The sequence below is a fragment of the Pteropus vampyrus genome, unplaced genomic scaffold (genome assembly GCF_000151845.1).
Source record: "Pteropus vampyrus isolate Shadow unplaced genomic scaffold, Pvam_2.0 Scaffold3, whole genome shotgun sequence".
Classification (NCBI taxonomy): Eukaryota; Metazoa; Chordata; class Mammalia; order Chiroptera; family Pteropodidae; genus Pteropus; species Pteropus vampyrus.
The window spans coordinates 5,723,130-5,742,454 of NW_011888784.1; the positions used below are offsets into that span (position 1 = coordinate 5,723,130).

The 19,325-nt window shown below is 48.1% G+C and overlaps 1 protein-coding gene and 1 long non-coding RNA gene across 5 annotated transcripts in view; one reads left to right on the plus strand and one right to left on the minus strand.

Annotated features, from left to right (window-relative positions):
• Nucleotides 1–7,993: 7,993 nt before the first annotated feature.
• Nucleotides 7,994–14,142, minus strand: LOC111740650. Its single transcript, XR_002780704.1, has 3 exons — nt 11,600–14,142; nt 10,387–11,244; nt 7,994–8,767 (listed from the first exon to the last, which is right to left on the minus strand). It is a non-coding gene; the product is annotated as an uncharacterized LOC111740650 (long non-coding RNA).
• Nucleotides 14,143–14,316: 174 nt separating this feature from the next.
• The window catches only part of ST8SIA5 (ST8 alpha-N-acetyl-neuraminide alpha-2,8-sialyltransferase 5), a 46,436-nt gene continuing 41,427 nt past the window's right edge, over nt 14,317–19,325 (plus strand). The window contains exon 1 of one of the 4 annotated variants that reach the window (XM_023531350.1): nt 14,317–14,821. In XM_023531350.1, coding sequence (XP_023387118.1) covers nt 14,691–14,821 — 131 coding nt within the window. In that variant the 5' untranslated portion in view covers nt 14,317–14,690. The remainder of the gene's footprint in view (nt 14,822–19,325) is intronic. The other 3 variants (XM_011361082.2, XM_011361092.2, XM_023531351.1) reach the window with 3 other exon arrangements.

Below are 19,325 nucleotides of genomic sequence, written 5' to 3' on the forward strand. Positions count from 1 at the left end.
GATGGTGTGCCCAGTGGCCAGGCACCAGTGGGGCCTGAGCCTGGGGACTGGCCTAAGTGTCAGGGATCAGGCAGATGGAGCCTAATAACTCAGAGCTTTCTTCCATGGGACTGCTCTCTGTTCCAAGGCCCATTAGCTGCTGTGAGGAAGGACTGCTGGAGGTCCACTGTCCCTGAAATAGCCCCCAGTCAGCCTGCTGTGGGGCCTCCGACGTCCCCTATGCACCACCTTTAAAATGAAGCATCAAAGGCTCTGGTTAAAAAAAAAGAAAACATGGCGGGAGAGTGTATGGATTAAACTGTTAGCGGTTAGCGCCTTAGCTCTCATCAGCTTAGTTCTGTTGATGTGTGCTCAGCTCTGTGCTAAGATTTATTGTTGGATTCAAGGGAAAGAGATGCCCTGCTCTTGCCAGGGTGGCAGTCGCCTCCAGGAACAGCTTCTTCAGAGGAAGGAAAGGGGGATCTGAAGACAGATGAGAGGGAGGGCGGAGGCAAGACCTTCTGCCAGGAACAAGGGTGGGAAGAGTGTTTCAGGAAAGTGATGGAATACTTGGAGTAAGCGCCAGGAGGCATGCGAAAGAGAGAATGGCCTGTCCAGGAGTGAGGGGGGTCAGTGGGCGGAAGCCACGAGCCTGCAGGGGTGCCTCCCAGCATGGTTCTGTTAATTTCTTCGGGGGTGGAGACAGCCTGGAAGTAGAAGCGGATGGCAAAGTCATCACTGGCTATGGGTTGGCCAGCGGGTACAGCAGTAGGACCACCCTCCCCCCTTCTCCAGTTGGGACAGGACAGGAAGTAAGCAGGGAAGGTGCAACTATGTGACTGGATTCTGGCTGATGAGATGTAAGAAAAGGTTTTGGATGAGAAGGCTGCAGAATGGGTCGATAGACTGCTGGGGCTCTCTCTTATGTTCTTCCCTCATCATCCTTCCTCCATCATGCTGTCTGGAATGTAGACACCATGGCTGGAGCGCAGACAGCCATCTTGGACTGTGAGACTATGTGCTAAGAATGAACAGCAAGGGAAGAGGAGCATGGGTCCTCGATGCACTTAGAGCCACCATTCCACCTCTGGGCTAACTCCGGACTTGTTTGATGCGAGACATAAACTGTAATGATTTTAAGGGCTGTTATTTTGGGTTTTCTATTATATGTCAGTGACCCTAATCCTAACAGATACAGATCAAGTACGCGGAAGTCATGGGTAAATTATAAGAATGTCATTAAAGTGATTGACCGAAGCGTCTTAACAAAGTAGGAAAGGACAAGGAGCCAAGATGTAGACAATACATTGGAGAATGAGGGCTCCAGCCCTTGGGGCACTAACATAGCAGAGCAGGCTGGCAGGGGCAGAAGGTTTTTAAGAATGGAAAACCGGAAGTTGTGGTTAGTAAGTAGCATTTCTGATTTTATGGTTTCGGAGTTTTCTCGGCAAGATGTGGCCATAGTAAGTGCTAACATTTCCTAAATGCTTCCTATGCAGCCGGCTCCCTTTTAATTGGCGTGCCGAATCTCACTCCTCACCATAACTCTGGAAGGTAGTTTCTTTTGTCAGCCTGTTTCATACATAAAGAAACTGAGGCTCAGAGAGGTCAAGAAACTTATCCACTAACTGGCTGGGGTGGCATTGGAACTCAGACAACATGACTACAGAGCCCAAGCTCTTAGCTGCGCCCACTCTTTTGCCTTCCACCATATGGGGGACCACCGTCAGGGGCTACCAGGAGAATCACACAAGCACAGAGAGGTGATGGCTTGTGAGGCGGCTGGTGGCTGCATCTTCTGGATGGACATTCAAACCCCCAGCATGGCTGCAGGAGGCGGGGTGGAGGGGAAGGCAGTGAGCCACAGTACTAGACAATGAGTTTACAGACCAGGGCGAGCAGAGGGCAGGACAGTCATGACGGGAGCCTTGAAAGAGTATTATGAAGGAGCTGAGATCTGGCCACCCAGGAGCGCACCAACCCTGGCCCTGGCCTTGGGGTTCTGAGCCTTGGAAGACAACACAGAGTCCAGGGAACCAGCACCCCATAGTGTGCGTTAGATTCCAGCTGAAGCAGAAGGGCGGGCTCCAGAACCAGATGGCCCGGGTTCCTCAGACAAGTTACCTAACCTTTTGTGCCTCCGTGTTCTCACGTGTATGGGCACAGTAATCGTTCCCATCTTGTAAGACTGTGAAGATGAAATGAATGAACACTCTGCCCAGTGCCTTAGCAGCCTAGCACGCCGTGAGCACTCAGTACTGCTGAGGATGCCGTTTCAGAGCTTCGTGGAGAAGGTAAAGTGTTGGGACAGAGCAGAGCAAGATGAGGAGAGGCTTCTGGAATGGAGGAGGACGAACCACAGAGCTTGGCCAAACTCCTGTCGGCGAAGGCTCCTACCCCCATCCTCTGGGCATCGCTGTGGACGTGTCCCTAGACCTCCTCTCCTCGGGATACTGGCTCGTCATTCTGTTTCTAATATAAGGAAAGAACCCTTTTTAACTAAAGGTCTGAACATCTCGGGAAGGGGGAAGTGTTTTCGACTCTGAGCCCCCAGACCTGCCCCGGCTTTGCCGGCACAGCCAGGATGGGGCCTGGCTCTGTTTCACTGTCCTCCTCATCCTGCAGGTGCCCTATTCCCCAGCTCCAGGCCCTGCTCCTGCCCTGGCCACAGATGCTGCCTTGGCTGTGGCTGCTTCACATTCTGTCTGGCCCTGGAGGGTCCCACCCACTCTCTGCATGGCCAGCTCTTTGCCCCTCTGAGTCTGCAGTTGTTATTAGGCACCACTGAAACCCAATCCTGTTGAGGGAGTTGTTTTTATTAGCAAGTGTATTAAAGTTGGCATCCGTGTGTCTGTTTAGGAAGCCTTCTGGTGGGGCGAGGTGAGTATTAGTGAGGATGACAGAGCCAGGCCGCCCTGGGCCAGAAAAGCATCTGGATGGCCATGGGACTGGAGTCAGGTCTGAATCCCCTCCTTGGTCTCAGCACCTCTGGGTCAGGAGGGCGCAGCTCCAGGTCATGCACTGGCTCAGCCTCAGAGCCCAGGTCTTCACTCTGCCACTGACATACTGTGTGATGCTGGACAAATCATTTCGCCTTAGTGGGCAAATGTATTTTTAAAGTTCAAATGTATTTTTAAAGTTCAGTCTGTGAAATAGAAAGACCGGCTTTTAAAAGGCCCAAGCAAAAGAACTGACATGAAAATGCAGTGACTGTCTTATAGGTCACCACGTATGGAATGCCCAGCCTGCTGCAGGTACTGTGGGAAGGACAAGAACCTTCAGAGCTGACTGTCAGGACAGTGCTTGGGTGGCGTTGGAGACGCTGCACAAAGCTAGCGAGTGGAAAGGCTGAGATCTAGGTCTTGGTAAGAAGAACTGCAAAGGTCATGCTATTTCTTCTGTGCCAGCAGCAAAACAGCCTCAAAAACGACCCCACCCTGGGGTGCGTGGGAGGCCTGGGAAGTGAGGTGAGCAGAAGAGAAGACGGGATTAGGGCAGAGTTAGGAAGCAAAGTGGAGAAAGGAAAGGGTTCCACACGGGCACATTAGAGTGGGAGGCGCATGAGGTGTGTTTGGGGACCTGGGCCTCCCTCCCTTTCTCTCTCCCTCCCTCCTTCCTTCCTCTCCTCTTTTTCTTCTTCTCCCTCTCCCCTCCTCTCTCCTTTCCTCCCTCCTTCCTTCCTTCCTTCTTTTTTTAGTGATAGTTACATGGGTGTCTTCACTTTGTAATAATTTGTGGAACTGTACACCATGATTTGTGCACTTTTCTGTACATATGTTATGCTTTTTTTTAAAAGGTTAAAAAGAAAATAGAACTTTGCAGCATATATTTCTTGAGTCCAAATTTATTTTTAAAGTTCATACTCATACTATTACTTATGCAGCTCTCATCCGCATCTATTCAAATGACATTAAAAGTTACGTTTAAGAAACTGAAGATATCCAGGTAAAATTCCCAAGAGTCTGGATTAATGTACAGATTCCAGAAGTGAAATTCTGGGAATTGCTGACTCTTCCTTTGGCTGACTAGCTCCTGACATGGAAGCCACCATTGGTCATAGACCTTCCTTCCTCCTCCTGCCCAGCTAGAAGACTATTTTCATCTGCCTCTCTTGAATCTAGGTTGACTACATGACTCAGGTTAGCCAATGAGATATGAGCAAAGTTTTAGGTGAGACTTTGGGGAATGTCCTTAAAAGGAGAAAGATCCTCCACCTTAGATGTGATGGCTGGAGCTCTAGTGTCTACCTTGGTACGTACATGAGGACAAGAGCTTCATCCTGGGGAAATTAGAGCTAGAAGGAGCCCAGATCGTCAAAGACTCTTTCGAATGGATCTAATCCTCTAGCCTTGGATTGCTTCCATTTGAATGTTTGTTATATAACAGAGAAACAAAATGTGTATCTTTATTAAATCTTGTCATTTTGGGGATTTCTGTCCCTCAGAAATCCTAATTCTAATTCATACTTCTCCCATGAAAGAAACAATGGCCCTCCTTGTCCTCCTTATGCCTTATGATTAACCAAGGATCTGATGGAAACCCACCCTTTGACAAATTGGAAAGCCAAGAGGTCACTCACCACCCTAAAAAAATGCCATTAACCACTTCCTGGCATTAGACCCTACATGAAAGCTAAATGGACAACCCAAGTGGTATGATTTTGGAGGATCCAGGAAGTCTCCCAACTCTTTCACATATATGGTGCCTGAAATTCCATCTTTATGTATTAATGCATCGATTATACAGCTATGATAATTCCTCCTCGAATGCAAATGATTCTAGGGAGGAGTACTATATTACTTCACCTCAGTATGAAGTCATTTACTTTAGAAGTAGATGCCGAGTTAGGACATTTCAAAGACGAATGGGAAGTAGGGGGAACATTTAGCCCAGTGTTTTTCAAACTAGGCTCTGGCAAACCCTCACATTCTAAGATGGTGTCTCCGGGCTGCCACTGAGCAACTCTTTTGCTTTGAAGCCAAGGTTTCAATGCTGGGAAAACTTTTAAAAACCGCAGCTCTCTTTTTATTTTATAGGCTAGAAGTCCAAGGTTGCCAATAGGGTTCCTCAAGCTAACTGAATTCAGATGGCCAGTTCGTGGCAGAGTCAGACCTAGAATTTAGGTTTCTGTCTCTCAGGACCGTGCTCTTTCCACTATTCCATGCTTCCTTCAGTAAGCTTCAGACTAACCGTTGACTTTCAGACAGTTAACCTTTAGACTTCCTGAAGATTAGCTTCAGACGACTGTTATGGGGATGAGATAGTGAGAGTAAATGCAGGTAAGTTTGGGTGGGAGGAGGGCGAAGCGGGCAGATCCTGGTCTGGGTTTCACTGGGGATGCTGGAGCATCATCCTGGCACTTGGAGTAGTCAGGTGCTGTAGAGGATGGAGGGAAGCCACAAAGGACAGCTGACTACCATCACAAATTTGTGAGACTCACCGAAATCACTCCATCTCAGGCCCTAGTAAATAATGCTGTTTACCTTAGACTTATATAGCTTTATAGTTTACAAAATGCTCTCACATCTTTACATTTAATCTTCACAAACTTGTACTTTGAGTGATAGATGTTATATTTTTCAGTTCACACGTGAGGACACCAGAGGGTTAAAGAAAGTCTTTCCTGAGCTCACAGAGCTGTGACCTAAAGCATGTCTCCTCCAGACACCCGGTCCTGAGATCTTTCCTGCCACCCTACAGCACCTCCTACACTCTAGGATACTGTCAGCCACACTTTCTCCAGCCTGTCACAGCCTTTGCAGCCAAACACTAAGGAATTCAGACAACAAGTATAATCTGTTTCCACAGTTGTAAGTTGGCTGACCTGTGCCTGGCTGCCTAAGGAGCCTGGCGATTATAGTCATAGGTACTAGCAACAGTAAACTAGTAGTGTCTGCGTGCATGAGTGTGTGCGCGTGCGTGTGCGTTTAGGGGGGATGGGCAGGAGACAGGGCCACGGGTGATGCTGTACGTGGTTCTGAAATGTTTCTTGGATGTGGAAAGGGCACATCTCCCCAGTCCCTTCTCTGCCATGAACACTACTTGATCACAGCAACAGTGTTCCATTAAAAAGAGGAAAGGGGAAACATTAAGTGGGAAAAGTGCTCCTGATGACGGTGGATATGGAGGCTGACTCTCCAATATCCCTTTCCTCTCCATCTGTGTAGCAGCAATGTGGTTTCCGGAATTAACCCCCGTTCCTGAGGAGGGTTCTCAGTAGACTAAGCTGACTACGGCAATACCATCCTCTTGTCAGTGGCGCAGGGACCCAGGCGTGAGGCGAGCGGTGCCTGGCATCCCTCTGTGGTTATCACTGGCCCCGGGTTAGAGAAGAGTGTCTCTCTCCCCTCGCCTGCTCCTCTCCCCTCCTCCCCAGTCCCAGTTACTGTCTGCACCCATCATATGACCACTCTTAGGAAGAAGCCTATACTTTAATTTAGGACCTTCAGAATAGGAGACGGACACACTGCCCACTACATCAAAAGGGCTGCTAGAAGCCTATACTTTATTCTTTCTTTTTTGAGTACATACATTCTTTTTTTTTTTTTTTTAATTTTTCAATAACAGTTGACATTCAATTCTATTTTATATTAGTTTCAGGTGTACAGCGTAGTGGTTAGACATTTCTATAATTTACAAAGTGATCCCCCTGATAAGGCTAGTACCCACCTGGCACTAAACATAGTTATTACAATATTATTGACTATATTCCCTAAGCTGTACTTTACATCCCCGTGACTATTTTGTAACTACCAATTTGCACTTCTTAATCCCTTTACCTTTTTTCACTCAGCCTCCCAACTCCCCTCCCATCTGGCAATCATCGGTTTGTTCTCTGTATCTATGAGTCTGTTTCTGTTTTGTGTTTTTGTTTATTTTGTTCTTCAGATTCCACATATCAGTGAGATCATATGGCATTCATCTTTCTCTATCTGACTTATTTCACTTAGCCTAATACCCTCTAGGTCCATCTATGTCGTCACACATGGTAAGATTTCATTCTTTCTTATGGCTGAGTAATATTCCATTGTATTTATGTACCACTTCTTCTTTGTCTAATCGTCTACTGATTTAAAGTATAGTATCCTATACTTTAGATCAGCTCCCCCCAACTTTTTTGGCACCAGGGACTGGTGCTCCTATGAGAATCTAATGCCTGATGACTTGAGGTGGAGCTGAGGTGGTGATGCTAGCTCTGGGGAGCGGCTGCAAATACAGATGAAGCTTTGCTGGCTCTCCCACTACTCACCTCCTACTGTGTGGCCCAATTCCTAACTGCCCTGGACTGGTACCTGTCCATGGCATGGGAGTTGGGGACCCCTGCTTTAGGTGGCAGAGCAGAGGATGACAAAATCCTGGGGTCTAAAAATACTGATTAGCCAATCATGGAGCCCACATCACCTTTTTCTAATACATGGGATAATAAATTTCTCTATGATTCCTGTTACTTTAGTCAAAAGATCTTAATTGATACACTGACCTTCAGGACATAAGAATTCTGAACACAAGGAACACAACCCACATCCATGCTAAGTAGTCCCTAGTGACCAGAGGCATGCGTTTATGAGACCACTGGGCAAAGTTAGAGGGCACTCTATGCATAGAAATGTTATCCTATAATCTCCAGGCTGTACCTCACGGATAAATGAATCTGTGCTAACACATTGATGTTGGATGAAGACTAACATGTTGTCATTTATCCAGCTTTTGTGGACACAGTGCCTGAACACAGAGGAATGACTTATACAGTGACTCTTTAGGTTAGTAGGGTAGGACTTTGTGCACGGGCCTCTGCATGTCACATGGTGTGGATCAAGAACAACTACAGCCTATTGGTTAACTCTGCTCACACCCATTCATTTCTGTATTATTTGTACTTTTACACTGCAATAGAAGATTTGTATGCAACAGAAACTGTATGGCCCACAAAGCCTACAGAATTTGCTATCTGGCCCTTTCAGAAAAAGGTTGCTGATCTTTGGGGTACAGCACTGTCTCCTTGGCCTATAAGTAATGACAATCTGGGCAAACCTACAACATAGCCAAGCCAGGCTGTCATATTGGTGACTACACTTGTAGCCAATGATCTGTTTCCGGTGTGTTTTCCAGCAGAATACACCGATCCTGTTGTTTTTTGCATGCAAGTATTGATATTACTGGCTGACCGGAAATTTCCTTTAGAAAGAATTCTGTTTCCACTAATTCCTGTCATAACGTCAGATATGTGTTCCTCCAGAAAACCACTCCCCATTAGAGTGCACTGAAAACGTCTGAGGATGTAGTTAAGTGATGGTTACCTGTAAGTTTCCTTCCAGGGCTCTGAGTGCACTTCTCATGGGACGTCACCTGTGTTACAGGCACTGATGATACTTCCAGTTAAATTTCTCTCCGTCAGGAACACTAGGATTTAAATGAAAGCTACCAGAGCCTTTCCCAAGAACAGGGTTTTAAAAGGAAGGGGGAAGAGAGTGTTTTTTCACCAGGGACCTATGGAGTAGAGGAAATCCCCAGAAAGTGGCCAAAAGAGTGTGCCACAGACGAGCTCTGAGATCGTGCCAGTGCTCAGTGGACCAGCCCCGGGTGACCACGCTTAACCGATTTCATTTTTCCATGTCAAATGAATTGAAGGACAAAGCACTTAATACAGCGTTAGCTTTCATACGGGTGGCGATCCTCTGCCCCTTCTTGCCTGCTCCCCTGGAAGGAGGCAAAGAATTCATTCTCAAGTTGGTACAATAATGAGCCATCAATGGGGTGTGTGATGGGGGCTGCAGCAGTAGGGAGGGTCCTGTCAGGGAAAAGAAAGATAAGCTGTCACATCCATGCCTTTTTAGGCATTTCTCCCTCCAACTGTTCTCCACCAGCCCACAGATTGATTTATCTAAAATGCAGATCTGATCATATCATTCCCCTATTTAAAATCTTGCAGTGGTTCCATGAATAAAATCCCAACTCCCTGTGCTTTGGCTCCTACCCACCCATCCTGCCTCCTGTCTCCAGCCACACTGAGCTGACTGTGCCGCATCGCCCACTGACAGCCTTTGCCCACATTGCTCCCTCTGCCCAGCACACCTCATCTCACTCCTTTACCTGGCTGATTGTCGTTACCTGCCACAATTCAGGTCAAACCTGCCTCCTCTGGACATCTTCCTTGCCATTCCACCCACACCCACCTCCCTACCCCTGCCACCCCCAATTTGGGTTAGAGGTATACCTGTCCTACTAGAGGGTATTGTCTGTCTGCCTTCTTCACTGCACTGCAACCTCCTTTAAGGGCACAGACTGTGAATTGCTGATTCTCATTTCCTCGGCATGTCACTTGATACCCTAGCACATAGTTGACACTCCCGCCACGTCTACCAAATGCCTGGAGCTCTCATTGAGAAGCGCAGGTGGTGGTGAAATGATGCATGCGTTGCTGTGGCCATGGCATCAGCACTGGGCATCACCCCTGGTGTCTTAAACGTGGTCATAGTGGAACACTCATCCCCTTCTTCTTTTCAGGTAACCAAGGAACACTAAACATTTTGAGCAGATATATTTATAAGGCATTCTTTTGAAATTCTAGCATTATGCAGACCACCAACGGAACATGTCAAGGGGCCTGCACTGGACTGGAAGTGAAAACATACTCCCAGCTAAATTCAACAGTGCTCCTCCTCAAAGGGCAGAACCTGAGCCCTGTGTTTCTACCTTAGGGCTCAGCCTTCAAGGTGAGCAAAGATTCCAGGTCCATTTTGGCCACTGTGCCATATAAATGTGTTCTGCATGACCTTATTATAAACAGTGTTGCTGTTTCTGGCTACCCGCAGTGGAAATGGATCTTTCTGCACTGCGACACATTGGATGCGTACACCATTATATAATAATAATAATAATAATAATAATAATAATAATAATAAAACAATGTCTCTCCCTTTTGAAACAAACTGGATACATTACAGCAGATTCAGTGTAGACACACCTGGGGGGCAAAGCTAAGACAGAGGAGGATGTTTCTCAGGCTGCAGACATGAAGCCCAAAAGGCAAGTTCATATCCATGTTCAAGATTATTTAATAAGTTATTTAGAATACAACTTGTACGTCATGAGGGAACTGGACAGAGGGGTTTAAATTATAATTCTATAATAACAACTTATTGGAGACAAGACTGATGAAGTAGAGTCCAGTCTCTGCAGCTGACCGTGCCATGGTAAACCCTGGCTGCCTGGATTCCGAGGTTATCAATGGGCGTTCCCACTGATTGCAAGACTCCCCACCCCCACCCCACCGCATCACACACAAAGTGTCCCCAAACCAGGAATCAGCCTCTTGAAACCTGCCTTATTAACACAAATATAAAGAAGCGCAAGAACAGCATGTACTTATCACAAACTCCTTGAACACACAGGCGGAATGTCACTTACATAATCTGGCAGGTTGCAGTTGTGCTATCTGATACGAAACGCGGCTTTCTTGGGAACCTCTAAGGTCTTTGTTAAAAAGGCATCTTTCCATTTTATATTGGAGGCGACGATGCTCACAGCATGAGCAATGCCCATCAGTTATCGGTAATTTAGTAGATGGTGCCAGTGTTGACATTTGTTCTTGGCTTAATTGTGTGCAAGTGTGTGTTTGAAACAATGACGCAGCTGTCCCCATTCCTGGCAATTAGGATGTAAAAATGGTGCTCGCTGACTCTGGCATCATGATCAGTTATCCATGTGTTTACTCTTTTGTTTGCAAGGCTTTCTGAGTGTTTGCTGCAATTCTGCAACCGGAATACACATTCGGCTTAAAATGGAACCCGGATCCATATTAATAGCAACAACAGGGACTGCAGACCTCCATGTTTCAAGATCTTCTGTGTCTGACTCCAGCACAGATGCTCGTGTTTGTGTGTGTGTAAAAGATGCTTCTTTGACTTGCTGCGAAGACAGTCAGATTTAAAATACTATCAAGATTAGAAGAGCAGTGTCAGCAAAGGTGCCCTGGACAGCGCTGATCATCTGCCTAGTAGCAAGTAATCCGGGTCCTTCCCACACAGAAACTGCCACGAAGTTCTAACTGCAGCTAATGTCAGCATCGGTCTGCGTCGCTAATTCGTGCAGGTGACCTGGCCATTGAGGAGAGTCAGTACCAGGGTTTAAAGCTGTTGTTTTCCCTTGACTCTTTTGGCTCTTGGGCGTGTGGGCTTTTTGCTATTAGATTAGCCAGTTACTGTTAGTGTCAGCGAGGGTGGAGACCAGTTCCTTATTAGGTCATGGCAAGTCTGCATAAAATACCTATGAAAAAAAATAATTTGGGGGGAAACTGGCAGTAGTCATTAAAACTGAACATGGGCACACTCTGTGGCCCAGCAATTTCACACCTAATTACTGACACCCAATACATACCAGATATGCATGCCTGTATTCACCAAAGGACATGAAAGGTTCATAGCAGCAACTACCCAGGTCACCATCAACAGTTGAATGGGTAAATAAGTTACATGCAACGGTAGCATACTCTATAGCAGAAAGATTAAGCAAACTCCAACTCTATCTATAAACTATCTAAACTATAACACACAAGCATTAGTTTTCTATCACTATGAAACAAATTACCACAAATTTAGGGCTGAAAACAACACGCACTTACAGGCTCGCAGTTGTGTAGGTCTTAAATCTGGGCATGGTGTAGCTGGGTTCTCAGCTGAGGGCCTCACAGGCTGAAGTTAAGGGGTAGGTGGCTGGTGATCAGGATCCTCTTCCAAGTGCATTCAGGTTGTTGGCAGAATTCAGGGTCTTTTGTGTGATTCGGTTTGGCTGTCATTTCCTTGCTGGTTGTCAGCCAGGGGCTAATCTCAGTTCCTAGAGGCTGTCTGCATTTCTTGCCATGGGGACCCCTCTGTCTTCGAAGCCAGCAATGAAGAACTTCCCTCATGTCAGTCTCTCTCATACTTCAAATCTCTTCCCAGTCCCTTTTAAGGACTCATGTGATCAGGTCCATTAAGAATAATCTCCCTATCTTAAAGCCAACTGATTTGGGCCTTAATTACATCTGCAAAATCCCTTTGCAGCAGCACCTGGATTAATGTTTGATTGAATAACTGGGAAAAGGTGTGTGTACAAAAGACGATGATGGAACCTCTGGGGTCATCTTAGAACTCTGCCTGCCATGCCCAACGACGTGGATGAATCTCACAGTCAACGGTGAGGAAAGAAGTTAGACATAAAAGAATATATAATGTATGATTCCGTTTGTATAAAATACAAGAACAGGAAGCACTGGTCTTTGGTGTTAGAATTCAAATAGTGGTTACTCTTGAGAATGTAGGAGCTGGAAAGGCACAGAATGGGATTCTGGGGGCTGATAATGTTTTTGTTTCTTGATCTGCGTGTTGGTTACATGGGCGTGTTCAGCTTGGGAAAACTCAATAAGCTATACATTTTTAAAGAATAATTTGGATTTATTACTTTAAAATAGATTTTTTTAAAAAAAGGAAGTATGTACCCAAAGACAACTATCAGAGTGGGTACCTGGTGTGGAGAAAAAGCAGGAAAAGAAAAGCAACAAGGGCACTTTGCCTGGAGTAACGATGATGGTACCTCACGAACTCTGCAGGTGAGGGCCCATGTGGCGACACGCTGGAACTCTGTCAACCTGGACCTGTGTGGGGGACCTACCACGTAATTTGTGTGGCCCAGCGCAAAGTGAAATACAGGGCCTCCTTGTTCAAAAATTATGAACTGGAAGACAGCGAGAGTGGAACATAAGCCGAGGGGGGGGCGGGGTGGGGAGTAGGCACTGGTCACACTCCCATGAAAGCCAGCCCTACCTATATGCGTGAGAGAAAGAGCCACAAGACTCCAATGACTTCTCCAAAGACTTCTCCTTAGGTGAGTTACTTTGGGCAAGTAGAGCTTTGATTCTTTCCACTGTAAAATGGGTTAGCCAGAGGCTAGGAGGTGCTAATTCATTAATGTATGCAAGAGCAAGTACTTTTTGATGTATAAGATACCAAAGAAATATCAGGTTTATTATAATAATGGACCATCTAAATATTTCTGTGTTATTTCTTTAATTGGTTAAAAAGCCTATCTGTGACCTCGGGAGTAATATTTATTTGACACATAAACTCTTTATACGAGGTACAGGTTCTATTTCCACCAATAACTTGTGAGTTCACACGAATTCCAAGTTATTGGTGGAACCCTAATCATGAGATTTCAATGTGCATTTTTTGGTCTTTCCAGTTCAAAGAGGAAACTATTAAATGTCAAGGCCAGGGTATTGGATTCTGGGCACTTCCCCATCAATTTTTTTTTTCTTTTGGCTATAAGAGTTGCCTCCAAGTTCTGACTCTAGAACCTCCCTCAGTGGCTGGAGGGCCCTGGGCAAGGGCATCCTAGAATCATCCAGCGAGAGTTCAGTAGTGAATGCCACGGGCACGTGACTCCCCAGGCTCCAGGAGACTGCGGTGGCAGGATAACAGGACTGTCGCTTGGTGTGGCTTGGTGTGCGGGGCGGGGTGCGGGGAGGTGGGGGGAAGGGGAGCGCGTTCGGGTGTCAGGATTTCTGAAGGGGCACGAGTTCGGCATTGCACTTCTGTATTTATTTTCCCTGGTGTGCACTCTTGAAGCACAAACCTTTCTAGACTTAGTGACTTACTAAACCTTTCGGGGACTGTGGTACCCGAAGGCAGCCAGCTGCCTGACCTAAGATTTACAAGTGGTTCCAAGGATGAGACAAGGTCCCAGTGTCTCGGTGACAACAAGGTCTTTGACATACAACCGGGAGCTGCAGCTGGGGAGGGAGTGGAGGCCTATGGCAAGGGCCGAGAGCCCCTGAATTTCCTCCCCGCAAGAGTCGGGCGCCGGGGGCCATCAGCATGCAGGAGCGGCGCTCGCGCCGTCCTTGAAGGGCTGCCCGACTGACCTTGCCCAGCATTCATTCTCCGGAGAAATCTCTCGGAGAGCGCGCGGACGCTGCCACCGCGGTGACTCAGTGCCCTGCGCACCACATGCAAATGTTCCCTTCCAGCAAGCACTGCTCCGCCGCAGCGGCTTCCCTTTCCTGCCCCCTTTTAAAATTCCACGATTCAAACTCGGCGTTCTGCGCTCCACCCTCCCCCTCTCCACCACCCGCCTGTCATTAGCCAGACTGTCCCGGTGTTTCGTCTCCCACCTCCCAGATGCAGAACTGAAGGCCAACCTTCGCGCTCCCTCGCGGCGGGCCGGGGGGATCGGACGCGGTCCGTTGGGGCAAGGGCACTGCGCTGGGCAACCGCGATCCCGAGCGCCACCGGAGGGGGCGGTGCGCCGCGCTCTTGGGCGCACCGGCGGAAGACGGCCCGGGCCCTGCTCCCCATTGGCCGCCACCTCGGCGGGAGGGGCTGCCCCGGGTTTGGGGCACCTGGCCGTTGCCCCTCCGCAGGGAAATCGTCGGATGCCGGGCGCCGGCGCCCGGAGGTAAAGCCATCGGGAGGAAAGACCCGGAGCCGCAGCCGAGCTCCCTGCCGCCAGCCCTGCCCTGCGCTTCGCCCCGGCGCAGGCGACGCTCGGATGCCCCCCTGCGCTGGCCGCGCCATCGGAAACTTTGCCCCGAGAAGTCCCGGTCCGTCTGATCACGCCGAGAGGCACCTGGTAGATCGTGCGCCCCCCGGGGCCCCGGAGCCCCGCGCGTGATTGCGGGGACCCCCCGGCGCCCGGCGCCTGCCGCGCCCCGCCGCGCACGAGCGGCCGCCAGGATGCGCTACGCGGATCCCTCGGCGAACCGGGATTTGTTGGGGAACCGAACTTTGCTTTTCATCTTCATCTGCGCCTTCGCTTTGGTGACCTTGCTGCAACAGATCTTGTATGGCAGGAACTACATCAAGAGGTGAGAAAGTACGAGTGCGGGCAGGGGTGCGCGGAGCGCGCGAGCGAGCCCCAGGTGGCGTCCGCAGCGTCCCCCCTGCCCGGGCGTCCTGGGTTCAGTGGCCGTGGGGTCTGCACTTAGCCACAAGCACCGCAGCGTTAGGTTTGGGTTTCAGCGGCGCTCCAAAGCGCATCTCCCCTCCCAGCAAGAAGAGAGTCTGCCCAGCACAGGCTGGAGGGGCCGACGACTTTGTTCTGCAGTGAAAAATGAGGGACAGGCTAGAATTCCCAGTGGCCAAGCTGACAGTAAATCCACTTGAATGCCCCAAGTGAGAGAGGGGGTTATATCGGTGTCCCCCAAACCTAGAGCACCGTGGCCATTCGTCAACCAAATGGCCATGGAGCTCTAGATTTGATTAGATTACTTCGCCAGTCCTGAGCTTTTGTGGGGGTCCTTGGGAGTAAAAGCATATGTTTTTTCCCCCCGGAGCCTCAGATTAAGTGGGGGTGACAGTGGGCCAGGACGATGTGACAGGGATAATGAACTTATAAATCAGTAAACTCTGGATCTGTGAAACTCACAACCTGATGCCTTCTAAAGGTTCTTTCTTACCCTTACATAGAAGGCCAGAGCTACAGCAGAAGTTAACCCTCCCCTGGTGGGGCTCTGTTCCCACTCACCCCACCCCATCCACTGGCCAGCTCCATTAAGAGAAAGAGCAATAGGAGGTGTCACTTGGAAACTCAGGCCCCGGCTCAGTCCCTGTGTGTGCGGAAGATACCCTGAATACCAGCGTTGTTTTCTGCCCTCTCAGCTGGCTGAGGGGGGAAGCGTTGGTTACTCTGCCTGGTCAGGGCCTGGGCAGAGCGCTGTCTAGGATAGATACGCCATATCCCAGCCTCTTTTGGAAAGAACCCCCTTCTCCTTTCTGCTGTAGGTTTTTTCTTTGCTGCCAGTGTCTCCCTACTCTCTCTGCCTTTCCCTCCAGGCTGATAAAGACCAAAATGCCTCTCTAGCTGTATAAACATACCGTCTCTTCTCTTTTCATGTTTTGGGTTCCACATCGGTCATTTGTGCCCCCCAGTCTGGGCGGCACGTGGGGGTGGGAGAGTGAGGGTTGCTGCTGAGTCTGGCACCATAGTAGGAAAACCAGTTAGGCCATTTCCCCCTCCATGTCCCAGAGCCAGGAGTATGAGGCCCCTTGTCCAGGACATTTGCTTCCACACAGCCTCTGCTCCCGACCATCCCAAAGAGTGTTCTTCGCTGGTCAAAGGCAGCTGATGAGCTCTGCTTGGTGCTGGTGGCTTTAAAGGACATTTTCAGTCTCCTGGCTTGTTGGAGCCCGTTGGACCTGCCTCTTTTGGTTACTGCTGCCATTCTCTCCTCCTCCCCGGACCCCAGGTGTCCTTATGCAAAGACAGCTGGGTCCCAAACAGCCTGCTGCAGCCATGCTGGCCTCTGCCTGCTGTACTTGTTCCTCAGCACAGTGGCTCTGGGGTTCTGCCCTCTGCTGGCACCTACCGAGAGCTGCAGGGGCTGCCGGGACCCCTGCTGTCTTGTGGACAGTGAGAGAATATCAGTGCCCATGGTAAATGCCTTGCTCTGGCAAGCCCTCCCTGGTCCTAGGTGGATGGGCTAGCTGCCTGGAGTTCGGCAGCAAGAATACCAGTTGCTTCTCATCCTTCCTCACACAGAGACTTTGGGCCTCTAAGTCTCAGATGCCACCCCGAAGGCCTCACCCCAGGGACTTGGTCAATCCAGTCAAGCCAGCAAAACTTGTACATACCCCATCCTGGAAGGGTGCAGTGTAGTCTGTAAAGAAGACAATGCGGTCCTGGTATTCAGGGGGCTCGAAGTCTGTTTGGGGGAAACAAAACGGCCGCAAACGAGATAGTTACAAAGTAAGCGTTAAAATGTCTGAGGTGGGAGGCACCGCTGGGCTGAAGCATTAGGGAAGACTTCCCGGAGGAGGTAGAACCTGAGTGGGCTCTTGAAGGAAGGATAAAATTTGGCTAGGTGGAGGGGAAGTGCACATCCAGAACTGAAGAAGGCAGCAGCAAAGGTGCACAGATGTGGCATCACCTCTCCTCACCTCTCCCATGTCTGACCCTACCCACACCAGGGCACTTGCCTGACGATTGGTTATTTCTTCATGGAGGCCACCCGAACCCTGAACCAGGTTCCTTTTCCAACTTCTTAGGTTAGACCCTCATTTCTTTAATTTCCAGTCTTTGTTATTTTCTGATGTAAACTTTTAAGGTTATAAAATTTCCTCTAAATACTTCTCTATTTATACCCTTTAAGATTTGGGATGATGATAATGACGACGATGAAGATAACAACTCAGAACTGTATTGTATTTACTGTGCTCCAGGTCCTAGTCCAAGTGCTTTGTATATTACCATACTGAATTCTAACAAGAAGTAATAGGTACTATTACTGTTCTCCTTTTACAGATGAGGAAACTGAGGCATAGCGAGGTTAAATAATTTGTTCAAGGTCATACAGCTAGTAACTACCAGAAGCATTTTCATTATTTTGAATTGCAAATATTTTCTAATTTCTATCATAATTTATTTTTTCACTCGTAAATTTAGAAATATTTTAAAATTTCCAAATACTTTCTTTCTTTAGTTATTGTTTTACATTTTTAACTCAACTGCACTGTGGTAGTAGAATATGGAATTTATGGTGCCGCTTCCTTGAAATTTGTAGAGATTTACTTTGTAGTCTAGTATGCGGTTGATTTTCCTAAGTATTATGGGTGTGCTTGAAAAAAATGTGATTCTCTCATTATTAGGTGCACTATTCTAACACATCTGTTCAATCAAATCATTTTGTATTTTTCAATCTTCTGTACCCTTATTGATTTTTTTTCCTATTCTGCTCGATCATTCAATTTCTAAAAGATGTTTGATGAAATCTTCCTCCATGATAGTGAACTTATCAACTTCTCCTTATCAACTTTTACCTTATGTGTATTGAAGTGATGTTATAAGATGCATATGAGTTTAGACATGTCTTCTTCCTAGTGAGCTAAATCTTTTATTATGGTGTAGTGACTTTCATTATTTCTAGTATACTTTGAGCCTTAAAGTCTATTTTGTCTAATATAATATAGCTAGGCAGCTTCTGTTTGGTTAGTATTTGCTCGTTATAATAATATAATAGCTATTACTAGGGAGGCATGAATTATAGGGATTGGCAGATGCCCCTAGGGCAGCTGCTGGCTTTAAAACTCATTTACTACTTCTTTCTTTGCCAGATTATTCATCCAATTAAGAGGGCATTTTATACATATTTTAATGACTATTTTAGTGGTGTGTGTGTGTGTGTGTGTGTGTGATGTTGCAGAGTAGGTTCCCTGGAAAGCAGATTCTGAGCCAGAGATTGGAGTATAGCATGTTTATTAAGATGTGTTCTTGGGATCAACACCTGAAGAAGGGGGAAAAAGTAAGACTGAGCAGAGGGAGAAACTGAGCTGCAGTGCAGTCCTAGAGAAGGCCTTAGCCAGCCTCATGGGGAACCCTGGAGAGTTGTCTCAGAGGTGAGGAGGCCAGGCCTTTACATGTCTACGTTGAATTTTCAGTCATGTGGGCTGCTTCTGGAAGAGGGCGTAATATTGGCCAAGCTGACTTTCCTCATACGAGGCAATTCCTAGAGGACACTGGGAGCTGGGGGCTGCCAGCTCACAGGCACCCCCAGAAGTGAGGAAGAAAACCTTCGTATTTGAAGGAGCACATGCCGCAGAGAATTTCAGTCTGCCATTTTGCCAGAAAGGGAAGTCTTTGAAGGCCTCCATCTCCTACTCCCTCCCCAAACGGAAGTCTCACCTCCTAAGTAAGGAGGTCTGTGCCTGAAGGCCCAGTCTTAAGGAGAGCATGGCTCCTGTCAGTCAGGGGTCTTTTACATACGTCACATGTGTTCCGACGCTGTGCCTTTACCCACTGTGTCCCCATTGCTGTGCCTCCCCAGCTGTCTCTCTGCCAGTGCAAATCCTGCTTCTCCTTCCGTTTTCAGCCCACAGTGTTCTCCCCCTGCTCTGAATTCATAGCGCCTGTGCTGTTTGTCTCCCATCCAAGTACTAACCAGGCCCGACCCTGCTTAGCATCCGAGATCAGACAAGATTAGACAACCTGTGCTATTTGTACTCAGCACAATCTGTCCAGTGCTGTCCTGTTGCTTTGTGTGTGACCGCACAGCAGATAGGCGCTGAGGCTGGGCCTATTTTGTTCTGCCTTGTATAGAGAGGACTTTCCAATATGCTGTATTCCCCCCAGCCTTCCTCTCTCCTGTACCTCCAGGGTGCAGATCTGGGCTGCCTGCATGTGGCTGGTGCAGGCTTGAGACTTGAGGATAAGAAACTGGGTCAAGGAAAAGTACAGCCTGACTTTGTGCTGTATCCGAATTGTATGTTCGAAGTATTCTCCTCGCCGAATGAACTCTGCCCCCACCCAAGGACAAAGCCTTCTGATCAAGTGCCCTGAGAAACAGGCACAGACCCAGGAGATGGGGACCATGGGAT